This window comes from Mustela nigripes, chromosome 16, assembly GCF_022355385.1.
Source record: "Mustela nigripes isolate SB6536 chromosome 16, MUSNIG.SB6536, whole genome shotgun sequence".
Classification (NCBI taxonomy): Eukaryota; Metazoa; Chordata; class Mammalia; order Carnivora; family Mustelidae; genus Mustela; species Mustela nigripes.
In genome coordinates, this window is record NC_081572.1 from 5851912 (window position 1) to 5874712 (window position 22801).

Sequence of the window (22801 nt, forward strand, 5' to 3'; positions counted from 1 at the left end):
GGATGAGAGGCTGAGTGAGTGTGATGTTCCTCCAACCATGTAGAAAGCTGCATTTGGGCCACCAACAAGAGGGTTTTTTCCCCAGAACCTCATACTAAGGCTTTGACTTAGGCTCCCCCTTCCTCCTCTAGTCAGTCTGCCTTCCCCAGCCTGAGTCCCAGGTCTAGGCCTCAAACCTCCTCGTCCCCACCGAGGACCAGCTGGAAGCCATTTTGATTAAGCTCCACCACAGAAGGAGGACAATACAGCCCCGCCCAGAGCCAGGCGCGCCCCCGCGGCGGGCCGGGTGCGCGTGTCCGCGCCTCTTCCCGCCGGCCTGGCGGGCGCCGGGCCCAGGCCGGGGCGGTGCGAGGCGGGGGGTGGGGGTGGTTATGTAAGCGTTGCGCGCTCCCGCGAGGCGGCAACCAATGGGAAGCCCCGGCGGCTCGTGCTCGCGCACGCAGGGTGGGGGGAGGGAGCGCACGACGTGCGCGCGCCCTCTCCCTCCTCCACCGCTGCCGCCTCCTTCTTCTGCCGCTCCTGGTGCTGCTTGTGTGCTCGTTCGGTGCGGACCTGGTACCTCTTTTGTGAAGCGGCAGCTGAGGAGACTCCGGCGCTCGCCATGGCCGACGAAAAGCCCAAGGTGAGCTCGGCGCCGGCTCCCTCGGCTCCCCGCGCGGTCGGGGTCACGGCGCGGGCCGGGGTCCGGCCTGAGCCCGCCGCGGGCTCCCCGCGCCTTCCTGGGCCCCCCACGGGGCCGGCCGCGGCTCAGGCCCGGGCGCTCCGCGCCATTTTCCTCCCTCCCCTCTTCCTCCCTCCCGCGCCGGAGGAGGCCCCGCCGCCCTCCCCCGCCCCCGGCCGCCTCGGAGTGCGCGCCGGGCGCGAGTAGGGCGGGCGGATCGCGGACGCCCGCGGCCCCATCGGCCGCGAGCGGAGCTCCTCGGGCCCGGCCGGCCGGGCGCGCGTGCGGAGGGGCGTTAGGGCGCGCGGTGTCCCCACCCTCCGCGGACCCCGCGCGGAGCCGTGGCGGGTGTTGCCGCCTCCGCGGTGGCGGGGAGTTCCCTCCGCTCGGGGCTTTCCCCTCAGGGATGGGGGGCTGCGGGCATCTGGGGACCCCTGCCCCGCGCCGCGCTGGCCTGGCGAGGGCTCGAGGAGAATCAATGGGCTGCCGATGGGTTCCCCATCGGGCCGTCGTGAGGGGTCGGGGGTTCCTGGATTCGCGGGGAGTATTTCCCACTTTCCCGGCTTCGGGGTCCCCAGGGGGCTGGGCAGGGGCTTTTCCGTTGGTGCCAGATCACCCCTAACCTGCCGAGACCATGCGGTCTCGGGAAGTTGCAGGCAGAGGGGAGCGCAGAAAGACTTGGTCGGGCTGAACTTTTTAACGCGGGTTTTGAGGCACCGGGAGGCTCTTCCCGTGAGGACTGAGGCTTCCACTTCTTCCTGGCACACGGGACTTTGGTCGGGTTTGTTCTGTGACACCCCCTGCCCCTTCCTTTTCTGAAGTGACTTGGGGTCTACAGAATCCCATCAGCCCTGGATTTGGGCGAACTTCAGGTTGGGTGGAAATCTACGAGGAAGACTTGGAAGAAAACGGCATTTGACCCATGACAACAAAGGGGAGGGGAGAATAAGAGCTCTTAACTGAAAATAAACAAAAGTGAGGCTGCTCATAGAGGCGAACAGGAATAGTGGTTCTGAGTTATTACTGCTGCTTCAGAGAGAATCGGGGGATATTCCTCAGGGAGGTTTTTTAAAAATGTAGTTGAGATATGTTATTAAACTGAGTTTAGTAACTTTTTAACAAGACAGTTGTAATGAGTTTTCAATTGCAAGGTCTAGATTTTTATCCGTGCGTTCTGTATTGTATAAAGAGAAAAGACGGTTATTTTAATCTTTTTAAGGGAAATGACATATATTTTGGGGGGATAAAATATGCCATTTTAGAAAATTCAGATACAGGGGTACCTTTCAGTGCATTGAGTGGGACCCATCTTTAAAAATCGATGGTTATCGCTGACGGTATATTGCATGTAGTCTGCTTTTCTGTTTCTGTGACAGCTATTTAATATCGTTGCTCCAGGATTTTCCATCTTTCAGATTGATTTCAGCGGCTGAAAACAGCTGTATACTCTTTTATCATACAGAATGAGAAACCTGTTGATTTCTGAAGCAAGTTGGGCTGCTGCTACTTTAAAAGGTGTTTGTTTTTCACATTTTCCAAATTACACTTTTATTTTTCTTTCAACAGGAAGGAGTCAAGACTGAGAACAACGATCATATTAATTTGAAGGTGGCGGGGCAGGATGGTTCTGTGGTGCAGTTTAAGATTAAGAGGCATACACCACTTAGTAAACTAATGAAAGCCTATTGTGAACGACAGGTGAGGAACTGACATATGCACTTCCAATAAAACTTATTAAGAAAAATTTAATTTTCTTGAGAATAGAAACTAGACTGGCATAATATAATTATCTTTGGTTGAATGAATGCATTTATATACTTCACATATCAGTTCTTTCCTACACTTGGTATGTTGATGCTTCATGAAAACCCTTAGGATGGTTTGGTTAATATTCTGTATGATCTAGTCCTATGCCAGAATTCATCAAATTATAGTCACAACATGCAATTTGTTCCCCAGGGGACTTGATTCTACTTCTATAAGAGAATAAGAATGAACTTGATAAAATTTCGTCTCAGGCTTTTTTTTAATCCATTTAAAATTTGTGTCCTGTCAGAACAGTTTGTTTTGAGCATTTAAACCAATTTGGAAATAAAATTAAATTGTGCATGTAGAATTGTAGTATTTTCTTAACTCATGGTAGAGGTCAAGAAATTTAACCTCCTGAGTCAGGCAAAAACATTCCTATGTTATTTTACTTAGTAATTAGTAAATGGACAGCAAGAAGTAGAGCTGAATAGCTGCTGGGAGGTGAATGCAGGGTTTAAGACAAAGAAGATTCCTTTTGTGAGGTTGAATCTGTAACAATAAAGAGGTAACTTTAAAGTTGACTTTTGCAAGTCTAACAAAAACTCTGATACCTTTATCAGTTAATAACCTGGTGGAAGGGTTTTTTTTTTTTTTTTAATTCTACTCCATTGAAGTTGGGAAAGTCATTCTTTTAGCCTAAAACAAGTTGTCTGCAATGCAAATTACCTTAAAAATAGGCTCAAAATAGAGTAAGACTTAAACCTGTAGAAGTTGGAAAAAAAAAAAACAACTCTTGAAGTTGGGAGATTGAGTTTGAGCTGATACTTGTTGGACTTCCTGCATGAGCTCTAAGGCCATTTGGAGGAAACTGAAGATAAACTTCATTTTGAGATTGAAGCTTTATTTTATGCATAATTTTTTTTTTTTAAAGATTTTATTTATTTATTTGACAGAGAGAGATCACAGGTAGGCAGAGAGGCAGGCAGAGAGAGAGAGAGGAGGAAGCAGGCTCCCTGCTGAGCAGAGAGCTCGATGCGGGACTCGATCCCAGGACCCTGAGATCATGACCTGAGCCGAAGGCAGCGGCTTAACCCACTGAGCCACCCAGGCGCCCATATTTTATGCATAATTTATTTGTAATAGAACACTGTGCTTATAGGATTCTTTTAGCTTCATATGTAAACTAATCCTATAATTCCTTAAAAGATACTGATTTTCAGTGTATCTTATTTGAAGAATTTTGGTAAAATTCCTTTGAACAACTAATAAATATATACTTCCTACTTGTGCTAAAGAATTTTTGCTCTAGCATCTTCCATATTTGAACACTAGTGCCCCTTCAGGTTACAGGGGAATTTTAAGATAATCATCTTGTAGAACTTTCACATAGCACACTTCTTACAAAGTAGAAACTCATGCTTAGATTTAGTGGTTTTCAACAAAGTTCTCAGCATATCTTTTTATTAAATTTTAGATTTTGAATTGTCACTTTTTTTTTTTCTTAAGATTTTATTTATTTATTTGACAGAAATCACAAGCAGGCAGAGAGGCAGGCAGAGAGAGAGGAAGGGAAGCAGGCTCCCTGCTGAGCAGAGAGCCCGATGCAGGGCTTGATCCCGGGACCCTGAGCAGAAGGCAGAGGCTTTAACCCACTGAGCCACCCAGGTGCCCCTTGTCACACATTTTTTAAAGGGTCCTATTTTTCAAAACTTAATATGGAAACTCAAATGTAGAGCAAAGTTGAAAAAACTTAACATTGAATACCCATATGCTTACCACCTAGTTTAACCATTAGCATTTTACTAGACATATCTATTGATAACCTCTATTAATCCTAAAAGTTCATATTTAAGACTTCCTTTATTTCCTGTAGGGGCCCCAAAGGATCTTTTTACTTATCTGATACTTATCAGATGCCTACCGTGTGGTGGGGCATCATACTGTGTACCAGAAAAACAAAGACATATAGTACATCCCGTATGGAGATTGTCTTTATAAGCACCTGGGTGGCTCAGGTCATGATCCCAGGGTCCTGGGATTGTGCCCCATATTGGACTTCCTGCTCTTCGGGAAGCCTGCTTCTCCTCTCCCACTCCCCTTGCTTGTGTTTTCCCTCTCTAGCTATGCCTCTCTGTCAAATAAATAAAATCTTTATTAAAAAATTTTTTAAAAATATAAGAAATTGTTCTGTAGAATGGAGTTAGTGGGTCAATCAAGAATTAGGTGGTTTTCCTGGTATGTTAAAATTTAATATATTACTCATGTAAATAAAGTTTTTCTTGAATTTTTTTCAGTTGTTAAGTTTAAGTTGACTAAACTTGGGGCCACTCTTAATTTGCACTAGGGGAAAAGAAGCATTGGTAATCCATTAAAAATATAATTCCACTGCATATCACTTGGAATGCAAATATAATTTGAAGATAAGATTCAGGAAAATTTGGAAAGATTAGTTCCCTTTTTCTAAAGATTATTTATTTATTTATTTATTTGACACAGAGAGAGAGAGAGATCACAAGTAGGCAGAATAGCAGGCAGAGAGAGGGAAGCAGGCTCCCTCCCTAGCAGAGAGCCCGATGCAAGGCTCCATCCCAGGACCCTGAGATCATGACCTGAGCTGAAGGCAGAGGATCAACCCACTGAGCCACCCAGGTGCCCCCCCCCCCCCATTTTCTTTTTAGGTGTGGGTATAGCCTCTCAAAAGCCTAGAATATTTACTCAGTTTAATTTGCATAGCTAAAGGGTTGTTGTTTTGTTTGTTTTGGACAGTTGATTTTTGACTAAGGATTTCCTATCAAGATTAATTAAATGCTCATATTTATTTTCTAATGAACTCAGTTGGATCTTTGGAGGAGTTCAAGTAGCTGATAGGCATCTCAAAAGTGCATATGCCAAAGACTCTTTTTTTTTTTTAAATTTTATTTATTTGACAGATAAGAGATCATAAGTAGGCAGAGAGGGAGGGAGGGAAGCAGGCTCCCTCCCTAGCAGAGAGAGAGCTCCAGGTGCAGGGCTCCATCCCAGGACCCTGGGATCATAACCTGAGCCAAAGACAGAGGCTTTAACCCACTGAGCCACCCAGGCGTCCCCCCCCCCCCTTTTAAAGATTTTATTTATTTATTGAAAGACTCTTGATTGTGCTCCTAGAAATCTTTTTCTCCGGTATCCCTACTCAGTAAATAGCACTATGTTATATCTAGTCGGGAGGTCAAAACCTTGGGATTATCCTTGATGATGCTTTATAACTCCTATAAAATCCATCAACAAATTGTGTTCTCTATTTAAACCTGTGCTGTTCAGAACAGTAGATAACAAGCCATGTGTGACTGCTCATCTCCTGAAACATGGCTAGTCCAAATTAATATGTGCTGGAAAGTGTACAATATGTACCCGATTTTGAAAACTCATAGTGGGAAAAGTAAAATACCTTAATTTTTCAAATGTCAATTACATGTTAAAAGGATTTTTAACATATTGATTTAAAACATTAAAATTTTACCTGATTTTAATGTGGCAATTAGAAAAATTAAAATGGGGACGCCTGGGTGGCTCAGTTGGTTAAGCAGCTGCCTTCGGCTCAGGTCATGATCCCAGCGTCCTGGGATCGGGTCCCACATCTGGCTCCTTGCTCAGCAGGGAGCCTGCTTCTCCCTCTGCCTCTGCCTGCCATTCTGTCTGCCTGTGTTTGCTCTCTCCCCTTCTCTCTCTCTGATAAATAAATAAAATCTTTAAAAAAAAAAATTAAAATGACGTGTAGCTCACATAAGATTTCTCTTGGATAGTGCTGAGCCCTTAGCCATTTTATTCCACTCCTGGTTGATTACTATCTTTGAAGACTTTTCTGATTAATTCACAGTGCTTTTGCTCCCATCACTCGGTCCTCTCACTGTTTTTTGTTTTTTGCATTGATCACTGTATTTGCCTTTCCATTAAAATGTAAGCTACAGAGCGTAGGGCCTTTTTGTTCACTGTTTCTCTAGAACTTAAACTAGTACCTGACATATATATGAGTGTGTTCGGTAAATGCTTATACAGTGATAGCGAACATTCAAGCTGCCTCCAGAAGTTGGGTTGTAAATAAATTTTCTGTTCACATGTAGGATTGAGTTTGCCCTCTTTTGCTGAGGGCATACTGTGCCATTCTAGTGTGCATTTACTATAACTAATGATTTTGTGGAATGTTAAGTGGCTTTAGAGAGCCCAGACTGATTTATTGGTTTAGTTCGGTTTTGTGAAATGAAGAAGTAGGGATCCAAAGAGATACCCTCACACAACTCTTCCGTGGCACAACTCTGAAGCTGAAGCTCAGAATTAAGATTTACTCAGAAGTGGGGACGCCTGGGTGGCTCAGTTGGTTAAGCAGCTGCCTTCGGCTCAGGTCATGATCCCAGCATCCTGGGATTGAGTCCCACATCTGGCTCCTTGCTCAGCAGGGAGCCTGCTTCTCCCTCTGCCTCTGCCTGCCATTCTGTCTGCCTGTGCTCGCTTTCTCCCCCTTTCTCTCTGATAAATAAATAAAATCTTTAAAAAAAAAAAAAAAAGATTTACTCAGAAGTGAAATCCAAATACTGGTTTCCAAATTCATTGTTTGAATTTACGTGGTTTATGGAATCTGAAAGGCAGGTCTCCTGAATTTTTGACGTTCGGTCTGTAGCAAAATAAAACATTTTATTGATAAGGAAAAGCATGCAAACAGGTAGTAATAAAGGAATATGATGCCTGTTCTGGCCTTGTGTTTTTTTCCCTTCTTGTTTTGAACGGCCATGCCATTGATGTTAGAGGACTTTACTAGTGGACATAGAGAAAGAAACCAGCATATGGCTTCGTATTTTGTTAAAGCAATGGGTCTTCAGTGGAGTGTTTGCAAATGTGTAATTAGTAGTTAATGGCTTGGCATTTAATCCATGGTTGCTTTGCATAATCACAAATTAAATTTGGATGTCATGAGGAATGAATTAAGGTTGTGTCCCCTGTCTGGTCTGGAATCGCATTCTCCAAGACAAAGGCTAGTCCGAAAGTGGTATGTGTCACAGGCTAGAGTGTTCAAGGTAGGTAATACGATCTTGATGTTAGGGGTAGTTTTAAAGATAGACTTACCTTGGGACGCCTGGGTGGCTCAGTTGGTTGGGCGACTGCCTTCGGCTCAGGTCATGATCCTGGAGTCCCGGGATCGAGTCCCGCATCGGACTCCCAGCTCCATGGGGAGTCTGCTTCTCTCTCTGACCTTCTCCTCATTCATGCTCTCTCTCACTGTCTCTCTCTCAAGTAAATAAATAAAATCTTTAAAAAAAAAAAAAAAAAAAGATAGACTTACCTTGATGTTGGGGTTAGTTTTAAAGACAGACTTAATGAATCCATGTTTAATAAAGGAATACAGGAGTCAAGTATTGAGCACTTTGTTTCAATATTCTAGTCCTAGGAACTCAGTTTAGTTGAAGCAGGGATTTGTGTAACAGTAGTTACACAAACAATAGTAACAGTTTGTGGTATGAGGATGATACAGGAGTGATTTTTTTTTTTTTTTTTTGGTAGGGTGCTTCCTAAAAAGCTCTTTTTCCAGTTAATATATTTACAGCATATGTCCGGAGAGACTTTATTTTCCCATCTTGTCTTTCTTTGGCTGCACTTGCCAGCTGTGCTCCTTTTCCCTTTTCCCCACCCCTATGTCAGGTAGGTAATGATTAGTAAAACACTGGAATCTGCTTTGCAGAAGGGGCATGCTTAGGCTCATTTACCTCCTCAAATACATAACAAAAATTTCTTGAAGCCAAACTCGTAATTTTAAAATTCCCTTTTTTGTAATAAAGCTGCGCCTCAACTTAGTAGGCTTTAGATTTATTTTATTTTATTTAAAAAAAATTTTTTTTTAAAGATTTTATTTATTTGACAGACAGATCACAAGTAGGCAGAGAAGCAGGCAGAGGGAGAGGAGGAAGCAGGCTCCCCGCTGAGCAGAGAGCCCGATGTGGGGCTCGATCCCAGGACCCTGGGATCATGATCTGAGCCGAAGGCAGAGGCTTTAACCCACTGAGCCACCCAGGCGCCCCTTTAGATTTATTTTAAATGATTTATTTTTAAATAAAATGAAGCATGGTAAGGTAGGTACTATTTTCATCCGTTTTATTCCATCATTACCATTAGCATATCCATTAGCACCTACTGTGTGCAAGGAATGCAGTATGTAACCAAGACAGTCAGTGGTTCTTGTCCCTCCTGGAGCTTACTTTTCAGTGAGAGGTTGACAAATAATCATTGCTGGTCTGGGTAAGTACTAAGAAGGAATTTAAAAAGCAGGTGGTTCTTTTGAGGTATTCCACAGTTTTAAGCTTACATGCTTATGGATGGTTTTAGGACAGTAATGGTGGAAATGCTGATTACCCAAGGGTTGAATTCTTGTGGCGTGCCTAACATTGTGCTTGGTTACTTTTGCTTGGTGACAGGAGTTGTTTGGCTAGAAATGAAGGTTAAGTAGCTTTTCTTCTTTAAGATTTTATTTATTTGAAAAAGAGAGCATGAGAAGGGGCAGGGTCAGATGGAGAAGCAGACTCCCTGCTGAGCAGGGATCCTGATGTGGAACTTGATCCTGGGCCTCCAGGATCATGACCTGAGCCAAAGGCAGTCGCTCAACCAACTGAGCCACTCAGGCACCCGACGTTTAAGTAGCTCTAAGGCAAAATTTTAATTGTTACATTTAGGTGACTTCCAGTTTTCATTATTAAGGGTGGGTTTTTTATTCCCTTTTTGAGAGCTCTCAATGCAATGGAGAATGTTGCTGTGCATATATTTTACTTTAAATTTCAGTAAGTTGGGGCGCCTGGGTGTCTCAGTGGGTTAAAGCCTCTGCCTTCGGCTTGGGTCATGATCCCAGGGTCCTGGGATCGAGCCCCGCATCGGGCTCTCTGCTCAGCAGAGAGCCTGCTTTCCTCTATCTCTGCCTGCCTCTCTGCCTACTTGTGATCTCTCTGTCAAATAAGTAAAATCTTGTTAAAAAAATAAATTTTAGTATTTTTCTAATTCATTTAAATGCAGTTTGGCACAAGCTATGATCTGTTCAAACTTGGAGTAGCTGTGGTCTCAAAGTAATACACCTTTTTTAAAACGACCTTTAAAAAAAAAAGATTTATTTATTTGAGAGAGTGAAAGTAAGTTGGGGACAGGTAAAAGGAGAGGGAGAGAGAATCTCAAATAGGTCATGACCTGAGTCAGAATCAAGAATTGGCTGCTTAACCAACTGAGCCATCCGGGCACCCCTAAAAAAGACCTTTTGATCATTTATTGGGCGCCCAGGTGATTTACTTGTTTGTGTGTCTGCCTTTGGCTTAGGTCATGATCCTGGAATCTGGGAGATTGCCAGAGATTCAGCCTCCCTGCTCAGCGGGGAGTCTGCTTCTCTCTCTCCCTCTGCTCCTCCCCCAGTTTGTTCCCTCTCAATTAAATAAATAAAATTTTCAAAAAAAAAAAAAAATTCTTCCTAAGAAGTTCAAACATAATTCAGAGAATGTGAAAGTCATGCCAAATCTTTTTACCCACATAGAAATGTGAACATGTTGATGATCATTTATTTAGGTTTCTCTTTTAATATATTTATGGCTAAATATGCATATAATTTTAGTTCTTAGTGTTTTCTTGCATTCTTAACTGCTTTTACTCTCTTGCAGGGTTTGTCAATGAGGCAGATCAGATTCCGATTTGATGGTCAGCCAATCAATGAAACAGACACACCTGCACAGGTAAAATGTCTTTGTGCTAACTAGAAAAGTCAGTGTGTTTTGTGATTTGCTCAGCAGCCTTGTTTTTATTTGTAGACTTTTAGACATTGGAGTAGAGTTTTTCACCAGAGTGCAAAACTTTAAAATATCATGAATATTTGTATTTCTTCAGGAAATGCTAGTGGTTTTTAAACCAGTTACCATTTTGTAAAGCTGATAGGTCATTTACTTAATTTAGTCTAATCTTTCCCATTGCCAGCGCTATTTGGAGACAATACTTCAGAATGCTGTTTTTGTCGCCACAGCTCTTGATCATGCTCCAGGTTCCCAACAGGTGATTGGTTGGTTGTAGACCCTGAGCATTTTCACTTCTCATGCTGACTTCTCTTTCACCAGCCCTTGTGAACTAAAGGGACCTTGGGGGCTCTAACTGGAAGTCTCTTAGTGGTTTAGCTTGATCAGTAGGGTTTGTTTTTTGGGGGGGATTTTTTTTTTTTTTTTTTTGGTCAGACAGAGTGGCAGGCAGAGGCAGAGGGAGAAGCAGGCTTCCTGCTGAGCAAGGAACCCGATGTGGGACTCGATCCCAGGATGCTGGGAGCCGAAGGCGCCGCTTAACCAACTCACATCCAGGTGTCCGGATCAGTAGGGTTTTTGATAATAGGTTACTTTCCAAAGCCTTCTGCAAAAGGTGATGCTGTCTGATCTCTTAATCTATTTTTTAATTGTTTAAAAGGTTTTATTTACTTGAACCCAAAGGCAGTCCCTTAACGACTGAGGTACCTACGCGTCCCTCCATTAATCTCTTTAGGAGTCACTTTGCAAGGGTTCAGCTGGGTGGTCTTTTGTGGCAGAAAGTCTTTGTATTTGTTTCTTTTTTTTTAAAGATTTTATTTATTTGACAGAGATCACAAGTAGGCAGAGAGACAGGCAGAGAGAGAGGAGGGGAAGCAGGCCCTCTGCTGAGCAGAGAGCCCCATGTGGTAGGACTTGATCCCAGGACCCTGAGATCATGACCTGAGCTGAAGGCAGCGGCCCAACCCACTGAGCCACCCAGGCGCCCCGTATTTGTTTCTTTTTACTCTGTGAGATTCCACTCAAGACTTCGTTTGGGGGGAAAAATATTTTGATAGAATTTTAAATTGAAGCCTGTCTACTTTCAAATGTTTTATCAGTCTATAAAAACTAGAAAGTAATAAATATGGTATGAGTGAAGCAGCTTATTCTGGTTGTGTTTTAAAAATTTGAAATGTCTGGGTTGTAATTGAGGAAACAATGTTTTGAAGTGATTTCCCGTGGTGAGTCTCTCAGAAGCAGTTATAGGAGATAGCCACAAGGAGGAGCTGCATTCTCTTGGTGAGTGAGAGACTGGAAAGACTTCTATCCTTTCAAAGGCATTTCAAGTTTCACTGTAAAATGTGACATCCCTGGGGTTTTATTTCAGTAGATAGGTGAAGACATGTTTTGATGGTTTAAAAAGAATAAAAACCTATTTACATTAAACTCGGATATTTAGAATGCATTTGCTGTCTTTTGATGCTCTCATCTGCCACCAAAAACAAGTTCTGGTCTCTACATTACTGGCTGCAAATATTAAACTGTGAGAAGGATTTGTTTGGATCTGCATTATGAAATTTTATGTTGAAAGTGGACTCGAACTCCTTTGAGTATTTGAAATTGAATTTGCTGTAGAATGAAACTGATTCATTTTAGAATTATTCTCCCAATGTTTATTAAATAGTAGAATTATATAAAATAGAATATCTTGGGGTGCCTGGGTGGCTCAGTGGGTTAAGTCTGCCTTCAACTCGGGTCATGGTCTCAGGGTCCTGGGATGGAGCACTGGGTTGGGCTCTCTGCTCAGCGGGGGGGCCTGCTTCCCCATCTCTCTCTGCCTACCTCTGCCTACCTGTGATTTCTCTCTGTGTTAAATAAATAAATAGAATCTTTAAAAAAAATAGAATATCTTAATGACCAGTTTTAATAGTAATGTATGTGTCCATATTCTGTTAAATACTCTCTTCGATTCATTTAATTCTCATATCTGAATGCTATTTCATTTTACAAAGAGGGAATTGAGACTTAGTCATTAACATTTTATTTTATTTTAAAGATTTTATTTATTTATTTATTTATTTGACAAAGAGAGACACAGTGAGAGAGGGAGCACAGGCAGGGGAGTGGGAAAGGGAGAAGCAGTCTTCCTGATGAACAAGGAGCCTGATGTGGGGCTGGATCCGAGGACCCTGGGATCATGACCTGAGCAGGAGGCAGAGGCTTAACCCACGTTGCCACCCAGGCGCCCAAGTCATTAACATTTTAATGCTATGGTCCTACTTTAGTGTATTTGAACTGTGTTAGAAATGATTCTGTTTCTTGTCTTTAGGTACCCAGGGTTCTTGTTTTGTGTTTTTTTTTTCTTCCCAAATTACCAGTTTTTAGAACGTATTTTTTTGAGGGTAATTATCAGCATAATAAACTGTTATAAAGGTTATTTATTTTACAGCGCTGCCGTATGTACCAAGATTTTGCTATTCTGGTAGAAAGGACGGTTGTTTTATGTATGGGTTGTGAGTCTTGCAAACTTGGCTTGTGAATACCAGTTTTAAAACTTAAAGTACTTTTTTAGTAAGTCTGTCCTTACATGTATCCCCTCCCTTACTGCACAGAGCTCACTGCCGTGCTGTGTGTGTGTGCATACACACACACACCCTTTTAGAAATGCAAATATAGTCATACTATAACCAGTTTTTCTGTCTCCTTTTTTGTTGTTGAATTTAAGATTTGATTGAGCGTGAGCAGAGGGAAGGGGAAAAGCGAAGGGGGAGAGGATCCCAGGCAGACCCTGCCCTGAGTCCAGAGCCCAGTGTAAGGTTGGATCTCACAACCCTGAGATCAGGACCCAACTTGAAATTAAGTGTCAGGTGCCCAGCTGACTGAGCCACCCAAGCACTCCGCTACCTAGTTTTTAAGTTTGTTTTTAGCCTAATACTGTATCTTAGGGATAGTTCCATTTCTACACATGTAAATCTGTGTGGTGTTTCATGTTAAGAGTGTACCACATTTCTTTGAGTTTTTTTATATTTAGGTTATTTCCAGGGTTTTGCTCATCTAAACAACATTGCAGTGAGATCTTTTACATGTATCATTTTTATTTTCATTTATTTTGTTTTTATATCATTTATTTTTATCATGATGAATTATTTTACCTTTTTTTTTTAAAGATTTTATTTATTTATTTGACAGATAGAGATCACAAGTAGGCAGAGAGGCAGGCAGAGAGGAGGGGAAGCAGGTTCCCCGCTGAGCAGAGAGCCGGATGAGGGGCTCTATCCCGGGACCCTGAGATCATGACCTGAGCCGAAGACAGAGGCTTTAACCCACTGAGCCACCCAGGTGCCCCTATTTTACCATTTTTATAACATTCTTTTTTTTAAAGATTTTATTTATTTACTTGACAGCCAGAGATCACAAGTAGGCAGAGAGGCAGGCAGAGAGTGGGGGTGGGGTGGTGGGGGAAGCAGGCTCCCTGCTGAGCAGAGATTCCAGGACCCTGAGATCATGACCTGAGCTAAAGGCAGATGCTTAAGTGACTAAGCCACCCAGGCCACTCCCAAGCTTTTTCACTTAAAAACAGCTTTCGGGGCACCTTCAGTGGGTTAAGGCACCTTCAGTGGGTTAAGCCTCTGCCTTCGGCTCAGGTCATGATCTCAGGGTCCTGGGATGGAGCCCCACATTGGGTTCTCTGCTTAGCAGGGAGCCTGCTTCCCCTCCTCTCTCTCTGCCTGCCTCTCTGCCTACTTGTGATCTCTGCCTGTCAAATAAATAAATAAAATCTTAAAAAAAAAAAAAAAAGGCAAAAACTCCCACCCCCCCTCTTTCAAACAAACAAACAAAAACCCCTAAGCTTTTTATAATCTTCATATAAGGAAGACCAAGTGAAAAATTAACTTAAACCGAAGACTGATGCTACATTAAGCTGTAGGATGTCTACAGTAATGAACATGGGATTTGTGTGGAACTTGTGGAGTTTTGGGGGTACTTAAGTCCTAGAGTTAAAAATCTTAAGAGCTGATAATCAGTGGCCTTCCATTTGTTTTTCTTCTCTCATATGCCAGTTGGAAATGGAGGATGAAGATACAATTGATGTGTTCCAGCAGCAGACAGGAGGTGTCTACTAAAAAGGGAACCTGCTACTTTACTCCAGAACTCTGTTCCTTCAGACCAAGAAGACATTCTCAATTAGAAAGCCGCAATTTGGTTCCGCCACATCCCGACTACTACAGTATAGTTTTCTCTATTCTTTCATTTCCCCTTCCCCATTCCTTTATTGTACATAAAGTAACTGTGTATGTGCACAAGCATATTGCATTTTTTTTTTAACTAAATGGCCAATGGTATGTTTTGATCGACATCAAATGGAGATGGGATGGGGGAAAATACTGCTTCTGTGAAAATCCCCCCCTCTCCATTAGTGGCATGCTCAGTCGGCTCTTATCTTTATATTCCAGTAAGTTATTTTGCTCTCACTGTTTAACAAAAAAAAAGAACAACATAAAAATCCTTGCATACCTTGTTCGATTGGAGAATTTTAATGTTTTTCATTTATCATTGTAAAACCAAGGACAATTTTATAACTTTTTTGTACGTAGCTGTTACATGTAGGGCAATCTGTCTTTAAGTAGGGATAAATTACTCTAAAAGAAATGAATCCTAGATAGTTTTCCCTTCAAGTCAAGCGTCTTGTTGTTTAAATAAACTTCTTGTTTAAAATGAGCTGTTTTCTTTATTCTGAAGAATATTGAGAAGCTTAGAAAAAAAACCATGAAGTGAGTAGATCTACTAGAAGTAACATTTCAAGGAAGACAAAGCTACATTGCATTCCTGACAGACTGATACAAAACAATAACAAAGTTTATAAGTGACTAGCAACTAATGTTTCAGCCTCTTTGTTTAAAAAGCTTAGGCAGTTCTAAATACGCAACTTTACTAGCAAAAAAAAAAAAAAAAAATTGGGTCATAATGTGGATTTAGTCCCAAGTATTCTTTTCTGTAACCACTACCTGGTAGAATGGGTTAGTACATGCAGCTGAGAGAAAGTTCTGAGTTTGCTAACTGCTGATGAATCGCTTAGACATGCTAGCCTCTTTTGGTGAATAAATGTTCCCTGACTCAAAATAGAGTCTTTGTTCCTTGAGGATGTTGAAGGCCAGTAAATATTTATCCACATATATCCACTCTTAGAGCCTTAAATATGCAGGGCACCACAGTTTTTAAGCCCAAATGTATGAGGAAGGGTAACAGCTATAGAACCAGTAAATAGAATCTTAGAGCTGGAAAGACAGATTACCTAACTCTAACCCCTGTTTTAGAGATAAGGAAGCTGAGGCCCTGAGGGTTGTTACTTGTCACACAGCTAGATGATTGTGAAACTAGGACTAGAGAACAGGTCTGGTGCCTGTTCATTCGGTTCTTCTGTATTGGTTCTCAAGAAACTGAATTTCCACCCCTGCTATCTATTCACCAGTGTGGCCTTTTGGGATGGAGTCCCCATATCCTATCATGCCTTGTCTTTCACTTAGTTCACTCTACCACTGTTGCAGTGTGGTCTTTTTTTTTTTAATACATCCATTTTTATGGTGAATGAGCTTCCCTAGACAGCAGGTGTTCTGTAGGTTTTTAAAGTTTTCTTTATTGAAGTAATGTCTACACCCTGTGTGGGGCTTGAACTCATGACCTCAGGATCAAGCATTGCATGCTTTTCTGACAGCCAGCCAGGTTCCCCTATTCCATAGTTCTTTCGCTCTGTATATATGAGTTAATCTCGAACCAACAACTTTTATTTTCCTGTATGTATAGTGTTACCAACCTCCGTTTACAATTTGTATTGTGCACCTGTGTGGGAAGGCTACCACCCAAGAAATCTTAGATCAGGTAAGTGCATGTCTCTTGAGTTGTTGTACTAGGTACTGTTAAGTGGTGGACTTTGGTGGTGCCATAAAAATAAAAAATTAGGATTGAAATTCAAGCCAGGGAAAGGGTCTTGAATTGTGTTCTTGTTTAATTAGGAGTTTACTGATTAATGTCTGAGCTTTTGCCATATTGGGGGGGAATATCAACTTTATAGTAGGAAAACCTGTTAGAATTTTAAAAGCCAGAGGAGAAAGCATGGAAAAGGCACTGTTTGGTAATGTGTGTTGTAGCTTATTAATAGTTGGGTCAGTGTGGAACTACCACTGTTGTTAAGTATTCTTCATGGTTCCTGTTTCAGATACCTTGTTACCATAAAGACAGATTTTCTATGCAAAAACTTAATGGAGCTTTTTTTAGTTTTGTGGGTTTTTTTTTTTTTTTTTTTTTTTTTGTAATCTCTACCCAGTGTGGGGCCTGAACTCATGGCCCCAAGATCAAATTGCCCACTCTCCCAACTGAGCCAGCCAGCTCCTCAGCTCCCTGAGGAGCGCTCTTTTTTTTTTTTTTTTTTTAGGATTTTATTTATTTATTTGATAGAGATCCCAAGTAGGCAGAGAGAGGGAGAAGCAGGTTCCCTCAGAAAGCCTGATGCCCGGGCTCAATCCCAGGACCCTGAGATCATCTGAGCCACCCAGGAACCCCTGAGGAGTGCTTTTTATTTTTTTATTTTTATTTTTAAAAAGATTTTATTTATTTATTTGTCAGAAAGAGAGAGAGAAAGCACACAAGCAGGCAGAGAGGCAGGCAGAGGCGGAGAGAGAGGCAGGCTCCCTGCTGAGCAAGGAGCCCGATGTGGTACTCAATCCTAGGACCCTGGCAGTGGCTTAACCCACTGAGCCTTCCAGGCGTCCCTGAGGAGTGCTTTTTAAAGAACACTTTGAAAATACGTGAATTGTTGAAAATGCTGGAAGTTTCTTTAGCATTTTAGTTTCTTTACCTTTGGTGGGGAGGTTCAAATGATGGGAGTTACACTGCCATTTTGATTAATTGTTGGAACAATTTAACTGAACTCTTTCTGGCTGCTCTCACATTAATATCCCCATATTTATATCCTGAAAGTAGGAAATAGTGTCTAAATGAACACAATTCTGTACAGGGAAATGAGAGAATTTTTCTCCCGAAGCACCCCTCCTGTTCATCCACACGGCTTGAGGCCAAAACAAAACGTATTATTAGCAACTTTTCAGAAATAGGAGTGTCAGGTTGGTTCATTTTTTTTGCTTGTTCATGTTTTTGTGGAAATTACTGTAACTTGATGATCAGTTTATTTTCTTATTTATTTAAATTCGATTAGCCAACATACAGTATATCATAAGTTTTTCACGTAGTGTTCAATGATTCATTAGTTGCATTTTAACACCTAGTTTGTATTCTCCTGAAAGGGTATGATATGGAAGGGAAGGTGGCGAAGTAGCAGCATAGAGGAGAAATGGTAGGCTTCGGACAGAGTGTGTAGGGCTCTAGGAGATTGTGCCAGCAGGAGGTCAATGGGAAGTGGAATCCCCGGGCAGGAGGGAAGCCTGTTGGGGCCCTTGTAGGTGTTAAGGTGTATTGGAGAGGGCCAGCTGTGCTGGTTCAGGTTATTTTTGAGTTCAGATATTGCTGCTTTTAAATATGACTAACAGTGATTCTGGATTGTGGTTTTGCATTAGAATCCCCTGGTGAGCTGTTAAAATCATACCAATGCCAGAGTCCTACCCCTAGACATGTATTTTCACAGCAATGGAATGAGAAGCAATTCTGGGAGGCATCATCACAACTCTTAAGAGTTCATAAGCAGGGGCACCTGGGTGACTGGGTTAAGCATCTGCCTTCAGCCAGGTCATGTCAGGGTCCTGGGATCGAGCCCCACTTCTGGCTCTTTGCTCAGAGAGGAGCCTGCTTCCCCCTCTCTCTGCCTGTCTCTGCCTACTTGTGATCTGTCAAATAAATAAATAAAATCTTAAAAAAAAAAAAAAGGAAATGGGTGCCTGGGTGACTCAGTGGGTTAAGCCTCTGCCTTCAGCTTGGGTCATGATCTCAGGGTCCTGGGATCGAGCCCCGCATCAGGCTCTGTGCTCTGTGGGCTCCCCACACCCCCACTTGCCTGCTTCTCTGCCTACTTGCGATCTCTGTCTGTCAAATAAATAAATAAAATCTTTTAAAAAATTAATAAGCACCTAATGGATGGTGAAGATTACATGAGATAATGTTTCAGCCGCCTAGCACAATGCCTCCCACGAACTCTTTAAATAAAAGTTATTATTTTGGGTGTGCAGCGAAGGCTCTGCCATAGGATGCTGAGGCTTCAACAGAATTCTGTGATCGGTGCCCATGCCTTGTACTTAACATAAAAAGGCTGAGAATTTTCTATTCACTTCTGAAACAATGTAATCTTCATCTTGTTAGGTTTTTAAATAAATGCTTAATGCTAAATTGTACCCTAATGAGTTTTTAAGGAAAAAGAGTCCTGAGGATTTTAATGATTTTTGAATATTCTGAAAACCAAAAGACCTAGCCACAAGGTGCTTCTGGCATTCTCATTATGTAGGTGGTGATCTGAGGGCTGGCCCCCCATGTAGCGGCATACACAGGTGCTTTTTTGAGACTTTAGTCTGTAAAGTAGTTAGTTAGCTAATGAAAAGAGTTCCTCAGAGTGGAACATTATTAGAATAGAGCATATAAACAGGTTAGGAATTTAATCTATTTGGAATGTGGAGTGTTACTTCCCTGTAAGCAGTGACATGTGACTATGAGATCATTTTAGGATTTCCTATACCCTTGGGGCCTTTATGAAACCGTTTAAAGTCTCAGAATTGTTGTGTAATGTTTGCTTTCTTGCAGTTTGTATTTTAAGGCATATTATATGGATAACTTTGCCATAAGTTACAGAATTTGGGATATTAAGAATTTTCTCACATTTTTCAGGGCATGCTGTTTAAAATTATTTGATGTTTGTAATTTTAGCAGTTATTTTTGCAAAGGAGGCCAAATTCATCTCTAGGAGAGCAGGACAGATGGGTTCGGGGAGTTTTTTCCTTGTTTATTAAATAAAGAAATATTAGCTTGGGATTGGGGAAAGCGAATAAACTTAATCCACATCATTTTATTCAGGTCAGTCTGAGAGAAGGGGAAAGGATGAGAAGATAGGAATCCTGTGTCCCTCCACAATCCAGTGATTAAAAAGGATGGGAGAGTGGCATGTCAGATCTAGCAGGGAGTATGTGTCATTTTGTTTACCTTTGACAAAGAGAAGGCAAAACATGACCACCATTTTCCATATCTCAGGTGGTTGGTTTGTTTTATGGCAAATGAGTTTCAAGAGAAAATAAACGCCTTCAGTTGTCTCTCTGTGACATTAATCTGCCTTTGTGTGTGTGTGTGAGGATACAGCTAAGAAAAGAATGGACAGATGCATACTAAATTTGGCTTTAGGAGTGTTGGATACAGAATGTATGTGTAAATATGTATGGCTAAGTCACACAGAAGTAACATGGGGCACCCTGGAATCCTGGGGTTGAAAAGCTGGTTAGAAATACTTGTCAATGAGTCATTAATTCAGTTACTTCGTGAAATTCAAAGGCACAAGAGCAGCACATTCTTTTTGACAATAGGAGGAATAGAAAATGGGAAGAAAATGTGTTGGGGCGCCTGGCTGGCTTAGTCTGGGGAGCATGTAACTCTTGATCTCGGGGTCATGAGTTCAAGCCCCACACTGGGCATAGAGATTATTTAAGAAAACAAAGAAAATGCATTAAAGTATGGTTGAACAAAAACAATTACTGTTCTTGTAGGTCAGAAATAGTCCAATGTCTGCAATTTCATATGGGTTCAGCCCAGTATGTGTGTTTGGGATCAGAGTGTGAGACGCTAATCTAAGAAATTGGTTCAAACTTGATTGCATAATCTCGGTAGAGTAAATCCCAATACTAAGGTGCTGGAGATTGCCCCTTTCCCCTGGCATTCTGGAATAAATTGGGGCAGATTGAAATGGGGGATTCAGAACAAAGTTGGTAACGTTCAAGGCAAAAAACATGCTTGTGAGCTAAGAGATGCTATGTCAATACATCTTTTTGTGTTTCATTTAAATTTAGTTATTACCTTAGTAGGCTTCAAGTGGTGAAGAACGATTTCCAGATTATTGTATTCTGAGTAAGTTGTACATTGCATTCTTGAATAAAACTCTCCACATACCCAGTAACAAATTTAAAAACCAACAGGATTTATGTCCATGTTAAAGGAAAATTATTAGGGCTTTAAACATTTTTTGACATCTTTTAAATAGTAATTTCTTGCCACCTGCTTCAGAACAATAGATTGTGTTCTGAGGAAATTCTGAGAATACTGGGTTTACAAAATCCTTTTGGCAACGCTGATTACTAGACTTTCTGAATTGAAATACAAATGAAAGACTAGTACTTGGAAGATAGTAGGGAAGTGGCAGCATGGGACTAAGTGAAATCACGGGGCACTGACTGCTTAAAGATAGGAGAAATTATGCAGAGTATGGCTAACTGCTCATGCCCCCCTCACTGTGTTTAAAAAGCAGGTGAAAATGGAACATATATATGGGGCAGTGGTTTTGAAATTGCATGGAACCATGGGGTTGTGCAAAAGAGACAGTGGAGAGGCCAGCCAGGGATGGAGAAGTGGAAGGGGCCAGGATTTCGGACCCTCTGCTCAGTTTCAATCACAGCTGGTCTGTTCATCTATTTTATATATTTGGATTCTGCTTCATAAATGCTTGAAAAACACTGCTTATAGTCATGAAACAGCTGTTGGACCATTCCTTGTCATAAGAATTCATCTAATATTTCCTTAGGTTTTTAGGTCAACTTAAGGGTTCAGAACAAATTTTGTATGGACTTTGAATCCTCAATATGAATTTTACAAATCAACGATGGGCCTTCATGATTTTGAGAACAGCCATCCTTTTGAATCTTTTGATACTGATCTGATCTGTGTTGATCTTTTGAATAGACTGTAATTTTTTTTTTAAGGATTTTATTTATTTGACAGAGATTACAAGTAGGCAGAGAGGCAGGCAGAGAGAGAGGAAGGGAAGCAGGCTCTCTGCTGAGCAGAGAAACTGATGCAGGGCCCGATCCCAGGACCCCGGGATCATGACCCGAGCTGAAGGCAGCAGCCCAACCCACTGAGCCACCCAGGCGCCCCTAATGTCCTGTTTTCAATGGAGTTGGTCACCTGGTGCGAAGGTCATTATAGCAAACCTATGTGTCATAGGTTTTATCACAAATCTCTTGACTTGGAGAAAAAAGTGGAGTGCAGTGATTTTAGTCAAAACTATTATGAACATGAACAAGTCAACAAGAAGGCTTGTTATTCTGGAAATTTCTGGCGATTTTACTTAAGGCAGGGTTCTTTCTTATTTTTTTATTTTTTTTTTTTTCAGATTTATTTATTTATCAGAGAGAAGGGGGGGAGAGAGCGAGCACAGGCAGACAGAATGGCAGCAGAGGCAGAGGGAGAAGCAGGCTCCCTGCTGAACAAGGAGCCCGATGTGGGACTTGATCCCAGGACGCTGGGATCATGACCCGAGCCGAAGGCAGCTGCTTAACCCACTGAGCCACCCGGGCGTCCCCTCTTTCTTATTTTTTAAAAGCTTTTATTTATTTGAGAAGAGAGCATGAGCAGGGGGAGGAGCAGAGGAAGAGGGACAAGCAGACTCCCGGCTAAGCAGGGAGCCAGATGCAGGACTCCATCCCAGGCCCCAGGGGTTATGACCTGAGCCACAAAGGCACCTCTATTTTATTTTTAAGTAAGCTCTATGTGGGGCTTGAACTCCAGACCCAGAGATCCAGAGTCACATGCCCACCAACTGAGCCAGCCAGCTACCCCTGGCAATTTTACTTTAAAATACAATGCGCCAAACAGGCCTTTCCTATGGCCTTAATCATCAGATATGCTTTACGTAATTTATTCTTCTTTAAAATCATTAGATTAAAAGGGTTTCTTGGGACTGATCGCTTACCTTTGAAGCAAAGGTTCTCAGCCCAAGCCACATGTGACCTGTTTAGGTTCTTAAAGATATCCATGGTTAGACTCTACCCGCCCTGCCTCGCCCAACTGAAATTCCAATTCAGTATATCTCAGATAGGGCTGGCATTCATTTGTATTCCTTAAAAGGTTCTGGGTTATTCTGATGTGCAACCAGGATGGGACAGCTCTAATAGAAAGCTTTAGTTTACCAAGTACAACTTTTTTTTTTTTTTAAGATTTTATTTCTTTATGACAGAGAAGGAACACAAGCGCAGCGAGCTGGAGAGGGAGAATCAGGCTCCCCACTGAGCAGGGAGTCCAATGTGGGCTCGATCCCAGGACACTGGGATCATGACCTGAGCCAAATGCAGATACTTAAAAACTAAGCCACCCTGGCACCCCATAATCTTTTTTTTTTTTTTAAAGATTTTATTTATTTATTTGAAAGAGAGACAGTGAGAGAGAACATGAGCAAGGAGAAGGTCAGAGGGAGAAGCAGACTTCCCATGGAGCTGGGAGCCTGATGTGGGACTCGATCCCAGGACTCCAGGATCATGACCTGAGCTGAAGGCAGTCGTCCAACCAACTGAGCCACCCAGGCGCCCCCCCATAATCTTTTTATTAAAGATTTTACTTATTTATTTTTAAAATATTTTATTTATTTGACAGAGAGATCACAAGTAGGTAGAGAGGCAGGCAGAGAGAGAGGAAGGGAAGCAGGCTCCCTGCTGAGCAG

At 42.0% G+C, this 22801-nt stretch overlaps 1 protein-coding gene across 1 annotated transcript; it reads left to right on the forward strand.

The window, feature by feature from the left end:
* The first annotated feature begins 450 nt into the window (after positions 1–450).
* SUMO2 (small ubiquitin like modifier 2) lies at positions 451–14889 on the forward strand. Its single transcript, XM_059378900.1, has 4 exons — positions 451–622; positions 2228–2359; positions 10066–10137; positions 14232–14889. Exons 1-4 carry the CDS (start codon positions 602–604, stop codon positions 14292–14294), a joined length of 288 nt encoding a protein of 95 aa, XP_059234883.1. The 5' UTR covers positions 451–601; the 3' UTR covers positions 14295–14889.
* The last annotated feature ends 7912 nt before the right edge of the window (positions 14890–22801 follow it).

Coding starts and splice junctions, on each gene's coding strand:
- SUMO2 (XM_059378900.1), top strand. CDS start 602: ATGGCCGACGAAAAGCCCAAG. Junction 623..2,227: donor TGGCCGACGAAAAGCCCAAG/GTGAGCTCGGCG, acceptor TTCTTTCAACAG/GAAGGAGTCAAGACTGAGAA. Junction 2,360..10,065: donor AAGCCTATTGTGAACGACAG/GTGAGGAACTGA, acceptor ACTCTCTTGCAG/GGTTTGTCAATGAGGCAGAT.